Here is an 11,564-nt window from a genome sequence, read left to right on the forward strand (position 1 = left end):
GGTGCTTAGATATACAAAGCAATCTTTACATATCATCCTCTCTTATAAAATTAGTTGAAAAGCAAGTTGTGTTGTTAGGCTGGGATGCTCGTATGAAAGCTAGCACTATTCGACGAATAATCTGCAGCCTATGGAAATAAAGTTACCGTTATTTTTTATCAAAAACTTCTTTGAAAGACGTCAGTCTTCAAAGTGCATAACTAAACTGATTCAACAACTTGAAGGCTTCTCTCTTTTTGAGAACAAAAACAATAATATTTAAAAATTGTATTAGGGTACAGACTGAATGAATTTCAACCAATCACCAACCTAAAAAAAAAAAATGGATAAAGAATTTCCAGACCTGATATCCATAACTTTTCATTCCATATTAAATAATCCTCTTTAATTTCTTTGTAAAAAAAACTAACAAATAGACTTAATTTTGAATCCTATTTCTACTACGTTTTCCAAGTACAATGGTTGGTACCCAATTAGTCAGTAGAGCAACTTTAATTTTATATGATTGCTAGTTAACAAAACATATGTAATATTTTTGAAATACGATCCTAAATGCTTTTGAGAAAGGTAACCTTTTTTTCTTGAAATGTTGCCAATGATTTTTTTTTTCTGACCAAACTTCAATGAATAGAAACAAAAAAGTGTTGACTGTTAATTTCAATCTAAATACATGGTAAAGATTTAAATATTGCCTTATGTTACGGAGGAAAACATGTGAAGACTCGTGAAGAATGAATTTAGATTGGAATTTACAATATACATATGTAGATAATATGTTGTACACATTGAATATGGTTCTATTAGATATTTTAAGTTGCAGTAACCCTAATTTCGTTTATAATTTTAGACATGCTCAAAATACATAAACTATGCTGTCCCATTGATGTAGCATTCTTTCATTAGATATTATCTCTATTCGTTCACAATTTTCATTTAATTAAAGAGTGATGCGAGTATCTGACTTTATAGAGTGACACTCTCGTGAATGAGTACAGCTACATACTTGGAATGAGAAATCTTAAAATGGATCAAGAATTGAGAATGATCTTCACTTTACAATGGGACATTAATTAAGAGAGAGGCATGTTAAAACTTGGAAGAACATGTGTAAGGGAAAATCCTGAGGATTGTACGAGAAAGTCGAGTTAGTGTCACACCGGATTTTTACATAACATCATGCAGTATGATACCCTTCAATTTTAACACAAGCTAAACACCCTCACCAAATCGCAGATCCAAAAAAAATGTACACATGCAAACAAATTTGTATACATTTTTTAATTTATTTGTAAATTTCTAATTTATAATTACTAAGATATCTACCAAATATTGCAAAAGATTCAATTCGATGAAAATGCACAACTGTTTTTTTTTTAGAGCATCAGCAATTATCAGATAAAAGTAACGTGAGAAAATATTTGTTTAGGCTTCTCCATCAATTCTAACAGAATTGATAAATTTTTTAACAATGAAGTTTCTAACGATAACTGAACCTTAACGATCTATTAATTTGATAAAGCGGAGGGATTTTTTCCTTTAGAAATAAATAGTAAAATTAAACAATTTTGGAAGATTTACCATTGAAAGGTGTTTATATTTAACGAAAAAGTGCAAAGAAATATTGTTTTGGCTTTAGCGTACAGAAATAATTTGATTCATTCGTGAATCCAATTGCAAAATAACATTAAAATATAGTAAAATAAGACAAACCTTTGGAAAGCCTAAAATTTTAGAATTTTAGTCTAAGTTGAATTGTAAACTGAAAATCTACTTCATAAAAAGTATTTTAAACAAAATAAACTGAATCTGTTTAACACTCATTAAATTAAATTATTGTTAAAACTAAATATTAACACAATAATTTTATGATGAATTAATTTAAGTACTAATTGAAATACTACCACTTAACCTTTAGTTTACAGAATGCCATTGTATTAACTTACAAAAACTGAAGTTTGTCAAACCAAAATTTCACTTCATTTCATTCCAAATTTAAAGTAAAGCGGGAAAAAGTTGTGACAGCTGGATGGTCGGCGTTGAAACCAGAATATTACCTTACTAGATTATTATAACCTTAGAAAAACGAAGTTCTCGTTGTTAATACATTTATTTTGTATTAAGACCACAGAATGTTCTTAAATAGAACATATCCATTAAAAAATCTATTTGAAGTGTGTGAGCGATTTTACAATTTAAGTAAACCGACTAGATTTTTTCATACTAGTTTTATATGTCACAAATTAGATGAAAGGAGAAGGACTAGGCAATTTATTTCTTCCATAAAAGATGAAGGTGCCGTTGGGGAAAGTTCTGTAAATATTGATGCTTTAATTAAAAGGTAAGATGTATTATAATTTTTTTGAAGCTAAATTCTATCTTGAACAAACGTAAATGTGAAAGTTTGTAAATAATCACTGAATAATAAAAGGCTCTTCCCTCACTATGTAGGTATGTATAACCAAATAGACAAGAAATTTCTTTTGAAAAAAGTGGAAGTTGTAGTGCACTTAGTATTTATTTCGCTTTAGGTTTTTATGTACACATAAGAGGCCGACTAAACCAGACTTAAGCCTCCTTATTTTCTCTTCTTTTTGTTTTTGTTCTTGAGTGTTTCATTAACTTTTTTTTTTTTATATTGTAGCCGAGAGGACATGTTTCCCACAGAAAATACTCCAAAAATGTTGTTCAATGGAATACCATTTTCAAAGATTCCTATTTGTAATATAAAATCTTCTAAAAATAACACTATTATATCTCTCAACGATGCAAACACAGGTATGTATTAATTTTAATTATAAATATTTTAAAAATTTAGTCGATTGCAAAAAGAAAAAAAACTTGAAAAACTTCTGAATACATTCCTGTTACCGACTATCTTGAAAAGAGTTTGAAAGAAAAATGATCAGAAGGTGAATTATACACTTCTGGTTTCTCAAATTAGTACTAGTATTTTTTTGCGATCATGTTATAGAACTAACGTTCTGTGATACACAATAATATTCTGTATTGTACGCCATATTCAACTTTTCATGAAACATCTAAAAAGATAGTTCGAATTAGTCAACAATCTCATAAAATTATAGATTTTCTGTGTAAAAATCTAGTGAATTACAAGGAATATTACATATTAAGCCAATTAATTTTATTCTTCAACATATAATTACGAACTGGAAAATCCAACATTGGTCGTGCACTTGCAAACTTTGCAGACAGCTGATATTTAGTTCTGCTCACTTGTCAAAGGGTTGGAAACAAATACATTTAAAAAGTAAGCAACAATACTTAACAGGATTTGACCTGGAACATGCCTTGAGCAATATTGCAAATTAAGCTACATTCTGTTCGACTTATTTTTGAAAATTGACCAGTAAATATTACCTGCCTTGAGGTAGTTTGAATTTAATTTAACTTAAGTGTTCCTTTTCTTTTTGCACCCGAGTAGATAATGCAATTTGCTATTTTCTGTTTGAATTTTGAATTTTGTTTTGTTTAATCAGTATATATATTTAGGTGAACCAAAGGCTTTTAGAACCTGTGGCGCTGAAGGGTTCAAGCACACTAGAAAAGGTACTAATATTGCTGCACAAGCGACCGCAATAACATTTGGCATGGTAATTATTTGGATTTATATATTTTTGTTAATAAAGCTACTATATTAGTAGTAAAAGGGCTAAAGTTTATTGAGGGTCCAATGAGCTAACTATTTTACACTACATTTATGTACCGTTCCCCATTAATGTAAAACGTAATAAAGAAAAAAAAATTAAAAAAAATGTTCTATTTCTGTTTTTGAACTTAAAGCAGGGAAGACAATTTCATCTCTTCTTGATACAGTTTGCCTTAAGACTCTACATTAATCAAACCTATCTTTTGATTAAAAGAGGCTTGTTGTAATGTTCCCTTATAGAACTAGTACCTATCTTTATTTTTTTGTCTAAGGTCCAAGGTGTCATCCATCGTTTTTGCGAATTGTTTCTTCGGGTCTCCAGGGTCATATCGCACATTAGCGATTGCAGCGACATGGTTTTAGAGCGGTTTCCTCTCATATGTAGTAGTTAATTAGGTTACCATTCTAATTGTTTAGTAACTATAATAGTATGCGCGTAGCATTACAGAACTATCTGCCAAATCATTTGTTCTAATCCAATTTGCCAATCATCAGTTTCTAACGTTCTCACTCACTCCCCCTCCTCTCTATCACTGTCTCTCTCTCTCTCTCTAATATGAAGATATTTTTTTATTTTCAGAATGTTAAAAAGAAAGGATTCACTACAATTAGGGTTCGCGTAAGAGGTTTAGGTCCTGGAAGAATGGTAATTATTTTTGATTATTATTAAAAATACTCTTTTAATATCATTGATCAATGTGCAAGTGGTTTACAGATCAATAATTTATCTTTATGTGGTTTTAGATGTGAGTTAGATTAGAAAATTCTTTATGATTCTTCATGACTCGAAAAGGTGTTACATATTTAGCTTAATTTAAATTTTACTTCTTACTGACAAAAAACAAAAAAACAAAGTAGTGTCGTCTTTCTCTTACCGTGGTTTACGTTATTACAGTTTCTTGAAACTTACAATTTGTAACAAACAATACTTGACTGTAATATTATAAATGTTCCCCCTTTAAAGGTACCAAACAAACAATAATAATCGCTAAAAAATTATGATTACGATATTTTACTCAATTATACACAATACTATTCTACATATACTGGTAAACTATAAACCAAATCGTATGAGTAGTTTACGAGATATTTGAAGTTAAAGTTTTCATAGTTTTAAACTAAACCAAATTTGAACTCTCAATATCTCGCTTCGGACTAATCAGATTATTACGATATTTTACTCAATTATACACAATATTATTCTACATATACTAGTAAAATATAAACCAAAACGAACGAGTAGTTTACGAGATATTTGAAGTTAAAGTTTTCATAGTTTTAAACTAAACCAAATTTGAACTCTCAATATCTCGCTTCGGACTAATCAGATTATTACGATATTTTACTCAATTATACACAATATTATTCTACATATACTAGTAAAATATAAACCAAAACGAACGAGTAGTTTACGAGATATTTGAAGTTAAAGTTTTCATAGTTTTAAACTAAACCAAATTTGAACTCTCAATATCTCGCTTCGGACTAATCAGATTATTACGATATTTTACTCAATTATACACAATTCTATTCTACATATACTAGTAAAATATAAACCAAAACGAACGAGTAGTTTACGAGATATTTGAAGTTAAAGTTTTCATAGTTTTAAACTAAACCAAATTTAAACTCTCAATATCTCGCTTCAGACTAATCAGATTATTACGATATTTTACTCAATTATACACAATTCTATTCTACATATACCAGTAAAATATAAACCAAAACGAACGAGTAGTTTACGAAATATTTGAAGTTAAAGTTTTCATAGTTTTAAACTAAACCAAATTTAAACTCTCAATATCTCGCTTCGTACTAATCAGATTATTACGATATTTTACTCAATTATACACAATACTATTCTACATATAATTTAAAATTTTTGTTTATATTTAATCCTTATTAATATTAAATGGGAGGCAAGTTCGTTAAATGCTCTGAAACAGCATCTTAGGCTACAGTCCATCCACCTCACCCCCCCCCCCCCAAGTGCCTTTAATAGAATTTTCGGGGAAAATTTCAAAACCGATACGTGGGCAATAATTATAATATAAAGACAAAATCTTAGCAACCATTTTCGAGAAAATCTTTTTAAAAAACGGGGAAATTGATTCATAAAATTGGTAATACTGACGACTGTTTTTTTTTTTTTTTTTTTTTTTTTTTTTTTTTTTTTTTCAAAAAGTTTATTATCACCTATCTGGGAATAGTAAAAGTAGTAACAAATAAACAAAAATGCAAACATATCACCGGAAGGAATCGCAACTATACCAGCACTTCATATCTGAATCCAAAATCAAGCTTCACAATTGATTAAATCTCAATGGTTCACAGGTTTTTTAATTTTTTAAATATATTTTTGATTAAAATAGTGTTTATATTTTTATTTTTCAGTCAGCGATAAAAGGTCTAGAAATGGCAGGTTTAAATATTGTTTCTATAACTGATAATACTCCAGTCTCCTGGAATCCACCGAGACCTAGGAAACAACGTAGGCTATAGAGAAGAAGTGATTTTTTTTTTTTGTGCCTAAAATGTAATTCCTGGCAAGAATCTTAATTTTGCTAGGTATAGTGATCAAAAGTTATTTGCATTATTTACAATTTCTTTCATATTTTGTAACATTTCAATTGTTAAATTAAATATTTTTAAAGAAAGAAATCAACCAAGTTAATTAACCAAGTTTTCTGTGATGTCACGGCTTGATTGTGAGCAGGGCCGGATTTTCCTATAGGCTAACTAGGCTTCAGCCTAGGACCTCAAGATCAAGAGGGGCCTACATTCAAATTGTTAGCAAAATTAAAATTACACTATTCTAAAAAACAGTGAACACTTAAATTCTGAACCGAAAATAAGCGAGCAATTCTACGCATAATGACTAATAAACAAACATAAAAATGTAATTTTTCAAACTTAAAAATGGGAGGTGAAAGGGCCTCATAAGTGGAATAGCCTAGGGCCTCTCTTCATCTAAATCCGGCCCTGATTGTGAGTTTTCTTTTTTTTTTATCAATGAAAGTTTATTCTAGGTGAATTGCCTTCCAACGACCAATTTTATGTACTTTCCATCTTATACTTCTTTAGAATGCGTAACGATCATCTTTCATTAAATGGGGCCTTAACTTCTATTAGTTTAGATCTGTTTTAGTAAATTTAATTAAAACTATCGTAAGAACAATAAATTTTCGTTAACATAATAACACCACGTTGCCAATTACAGTAAGATATAATTTCATTTGAGAGCTTAAAATCTTCCAGGTCGAAATTGGAAGGTTTTATTTATTAAAAAAGTATTGCTTTAACTTATATTTTTTATACTCTTATTAAACCAAGACATGGTTGTTTTACAACAATACGCCTTTTTCGGGCAGTTTGTTAACGATCAACTCTTACAAATCCTATCCTAATAGACAGTTTTTTTGTAAACATAACAAGCGTTTAATGAAAACGTCTTAGAAAAGTTATTTGAAAACTTTTAAGTAAAGAACTTTATCTAATACAAAAACTTAGAGTTATTCATAAAAAATTTAATAATAGTGGAAAGAAAATTAAGTAAAGCAAAACTAAGATGTAAGGCAAAAAAACAAAACATACTTCGTCCCACTTTTTCTGTAATAAAACTATTCCCACTCGGAGATTCTGGATTCGAATTCAAATGCACACTCATAGATTTGTATTTCCCATCAATAATTTTTAAGATGTTAAATTCGGGTAACAAAAAGTATGTAATGTATTAAACTTTATTATTAGTTATCAATAAGGAACGGATTTTTATGTATTTAAAAATGCCAAATATTTAATTAAAATATGCATTTATTTTCGTCAATTATGTGGAAAATATGTGATTTTCTTAAAATATTTTCTGGAATATTTAAGTAAAATGGACATTTTTTTTTATGAAAATGGAATTTTTTTGGAGGGGGGGGGGGCAAGTTATAATTATTTATACAAGAAAAGAACATTTTTACAATTCATAATAATTTATTAGGAACAAAATAATTTGTTTTTACAAGCTATAATGATTTATACAACAAAGAACATTTTTACTATTTATAAAAAGATGTGTTAAATTTTCAATTTTGAAAACTTCACTCTTCGAAATTGTTTGCAACCACATGAAATTTCAAATGTTGGAACGTAAAGTGACGACGATCTGGGCGTAAGATGGACTTGTAACGACTAAAAGATCGTTCAACATCTACAGATGTTATAGGTGCCTTGCTGAAAGAAGTTATCTCGTTGGTTGTAAAGGGTACACGATGTTCTGAGGTGACTTCTGTTCCACTGATAATATCAGAAATCTGGCAGATGGTCTCCCACCCTTTGTTCTTGCTCAGTACTTCTACCAGTTTTGATCATCAGATCTCCCTTACCCCCAGGTATTCCTTCCACCTTTTCGATGACTTTTTTAACGTTGGACACGTTTTCTGTCAGTCGAACATTTTGGGACTCAAGTTGGATAATGGCTTGTGCAAGAAATACGCAATTGTCAGAAATGAATGCAAGAGCTGAAAAAAGAGACAACGTCAGACAACTTCAAAGAACTAACAAGTGCCCGTCACTGTTTAGCAGCATTCTGTGTAAATTACAATAACCATTGTACCCGCTGTGATTCACAGCCCTACAGTCTGTGGTTCACAGTTCCTGTCAACCACCTCCCAATTATGAAAATATGCCCAAAATGAAAAATATGAAAAAATATGTACATATTTTGATTAAATATGTAGAAATATTTATTTATTTTAATCAAATATGTATAAATATGCGATAACATCCAAATATGTGGAAATATGTGAAATAAAAGTAGACTCAAACGGCTTAAAAAGTGTCAGTATGAATACTTCTAGTTGAAAAACGTCTGTAAATTGCCTAGAAAAAAATATGTAAATACATACGAATCCGTTCCCTAGTTATCAATTTTAGGCGAGTTTATTGATGCCCTTTTTGCAGTGCACTGCCGGCCTCTGGAAAAAGTCCTCCCTTTTCGGACCATACTTTCCATCATCGGACAGTAAGCTTGTAAGAGCAAGCTCTTTAGAAGAGAAAATCTCAGGACCAGCAGGTGGACTCAATCCCTCGTTCATCACTTGGGAATCCAGTACGCTAATATAATCCCCTTCTTTTATTTTAATGATGCATAAATAAATAAAAAAGCTTGAAGTAATCGTAGAGATTTTAGAAAGAAAAACCTTTACCTTAAAAGGATTTGTAAAACTGATTGAAAAAAATAAATAAATAAAGTAAAATAAAGCTTTTACAAAATTTTTAAAGATTTGTTTTTTTAACCCTGCTTAAAATTAAAGAAGTGTTTTCAATTTTTAAGATTTTAAACAACTTTTGGATGGGAAAGAATAAAAGAAATTCTTTTAATTTTTTGGTATAATACATTGTATTTACATCTTTTTTTAGGTACTTAATGTGAAATAGGAAAATATAAATTCTTTGAAAAGAAAATAGTTTCAAGAAACTTAAAGATATTATTTTCTCAGGCTAAATAATTTTCACAAAGCTGTGCTTTAAGAAGCATCTTGCTTGCTATAGCTTGAACTTTCGAACTGAAACCTAGACATTCCTTAAATTCTACCTTTAATTCTTTAGCTAATGCAACTACTTCATTTTTATATTTCTCTACAATAGGTTTGTAAGCTTCAATTGTATCCTTCAAATCGTTAACATCATTTACAAAGCATTTTAAAGCTTCTACTGGATTTACATTTGTGCAGTGCAATAAATTCAATAATTTATGCCCTAAAGTCTGTGCTGCACTATATAACCAGTGAGTTATGTTTTCAGACAGAGCTACAGCCTGTTGCAATGATTTAGTCAAATTATCACAAGCATCCGAGTCACTGACTTCGGCAACTGGCGTCTGGAATAGTAAAAAGAACATTTTTAGTGATGAGAAAGTCAGATTGTGAATGAAATATATTAAAGATTAAAAATCTGGAAACTGATACTTAGTATTTCGATTGGGTCACCACACTATGGAACCAGCTGTAACTTATCGAGCTTTCCCTCAAGTGAAAATGCGACATTACTGATCGGGTTTTCCACTTCTTGTTTTTTTAGACTTTTCTCAATAGTTATTCAAACTATTTTCTTTCAATTTTGAATACACATAGTATTCATGCTGGACTACAACTTTTATTTGAATCATGTTTTTGGGCAATTCCATTGAGGGCACTTCTATAAAAAGGGATGGTAAATCTTCAAAGTACCATTTAAGTATTCTGTACAGTTATACTATCTATATTTTAAAAAGGGCAGACTAATTTGGTTCAAATATTTTGCTCAAATTTCTAATGTGAAGAAAATTAATCACCGGTTTTCTTAAATTTGATTTCTTAGTTTTTATTTATAATCTTATTATATTAAATGTATGTTGTACAATTAAAACTTTTATTTGTAAAACGTGTCTGGGAAATTCAATGTACGACAATTCTGCGGTGACTAGGTTTCCCTTTAATGCAGAATCGAAGTAATTTACGATTTTACAAACTACGTGATGTTATATAGTAAGAATTAAATATGTTCTAAAATGCGTTGTTTGAAGAAAAAAGTTTACGTTAGGACTTTTGAGAAAGTTAGCGTGAAACTCCTTTCTTTCGGCGGCTTTTCTGGAGAACCTAGATGTTTCTGGGCGGGATATTTCTGGATGGGTATTTTGGTTTCTTTAACCTATCGGCTTCCCCGATTTGGCAGTTTTGGAAGAGGGTTTTCTACCCATCTGTATACCCCACCTTCTTAATTTGGGATACGTCTAAAGAATATCTGAATAGGACGTAGGTGGGAAAGCTTCACGGGGCACAAGGGAATCATTATCCCAGACTACTGGCTTCCTTCTCTTTCTGGAGATGTTTTATTTGAAAGAAGAGTCTTGAAATGTTTCTTCGTTAACACTATCTCTTTTGACCAAGTTCAAATTTCTTAATTTCGTCATAAAAGATAACTAAGAATTGATCTTAAAAATTAGAAAAGAAATTTATAAATTGTACACTTACATCTGTTGCTAGACAGGGCTCAGGCACTCTAGAAATCTTTTCAGCAAAAGCTTCAGAAGAGATTTTGTGTGATTCTTGATATTGTTTGATTTTCTCGATTAAAGTTTTCAGTTCATTGTATTCTTTCATCAATGGACCAAACAATTCTTCAATTTTCTTTTCAAATTCATCCCGCAAAGCAGTTTCCTCATAGTTAAGCCCCTGTGTGAAAACATTATAAAATAATTTGAAAGCATTATAACATTGAAAAACTAAGGTACGAGCTAAGGTACTCGTATATTATTTTCAAATGGAAAAACCTTTACCAGATGAATACAAACTAATTTCATAAAAAAAAATAATGTTTATAAGGCACCAAACCTGGCATTAACTTAGAGAAAAATCACAAATTTTACGATTGGTATTCTTTTTTTAAAAAAAAGTAAAAAGTGTTACATACCTGAGCTAAAATCAAGGTAGAAAACAGAACTATAAATTGCTTCATTGCAGCTGATAATACCCGGAATCGTTTCTCGGATCTGTGTAAAATTGCAGATAGACTAACTAATAAATAATAAATTCCTAATCTTATCTCCCTTTAAGTTGAGTAGCTAGCATGTAATAATTTGATTTTCTTGACACTTGTTTGGCATTATCAATTTTGATATTATCGATAATAAAATGTTATTTCAAATCTTAAGGTAGGCGGAGAGATTAATTAATTAAATAAGTTCAAGTGTAATTGATCTTCTTCTTTTTGTCAGTCCATTACTTCTAATTAAAATTACATTGTCATTACATTGGAGCGTAACTTCTCAGGGAAGCCAGTTTCCAATCAATTCAGGATTTTATAGAACAGCCTAGGAGCCATTCTTGAGGAAGTGAACTATTGAATAGAGAGGAAACCCCGGTAAAGA

General features: G+C 30.1%; 3 protein-coding genes across 9 annotated transcripts in view; 1 reads left to right on the forward strand and 2 right to left on the reverse strand.

The window, feature by feature from the left end:
- LOC141461185 (uncharacterized) overlaps positions 1-2,084 on the reverse strand; it is a 45,499-nt gene extending 43,415 nt beyond the window's left edge. For 5 of the 7 annotated variants that reach the window (XR_012462645.1, XR_012462644.1, XR_012462643.1 and 2 more), the window contains exon 1: positions 1,944-2,084. The gene's annotated coding sequence lies outside the window, so the exon portion shown is untranslated. Of the gene's footprint in view, positions 1-1,710; positions 1,855-1,943 lie in introns of those variants that run through there. The other 2 variants (XM_074141981.1, XM_074141982.1) reach the window with 1 other exon arrangement.
- mRpS11 (mitochondrial ribosomal protein S11) lies at positions 2,056-7,487 on the forward strand. Its single transcript, XM_074141986.1, has 5 exons — positions 2,056-2,338; positions 2,642-2,775; positions 3,511-3,611; positions 4,248-4,313; positions 6,062-7,487. The coding sequence occupies exons 1-5, from the start codon at positions 2,130-2,132 to the stop codon at positions 6,167-6,169; spliced, it is 618 nt and encodes a 205-aa protein (XP_073998087.1). The 5' UTR covers positions 2,056-2,129; the 3' UTR covers positions 6,170-7,487.
- Positions 7,488-8,621: 1,134 nt separating this feature from the next.
- On the reverse strand, positions 8,622-11,263 carry LOC141461186 (uncharacterized). Its single transcript, XM_074141985.1, has 3 exons — positions 11,108-11,263; positions 10,669-10,869; positions 8,622-9,536 (listed from the first exon to the last, which is right to left on the reverse strand). The coding sequence occupies exons 1-3, from the start codon at positions 11,150-11,152 to the stop codon at positions 9,153-9,155; spliced, it is 630 nt and encodes a 209-aa protein (XP_073998086.1). The 5' UTR covers positions 11,153-11,263; the 3' UTR covers positions 8,622-9,152.
- Between the last annotated feature and the right edge of the window lie 301 nt (positions 11,264-11,564).

This window comes from Rhodnius prolixus, unplaced genomic scaffold, assembly GCF_049639745.1.
Source record: "Rhodnius prolixus isolate KJV_2025 unplaced genomic scaffold, Rpr scaffold_6, whole genome shotgun sequence".
NCBI lineage: Eukaryota > Metazoa > Arthropoda > Insecta > Hemiptera > Reduviidae > Rhodnius > Rhodnius prolixus.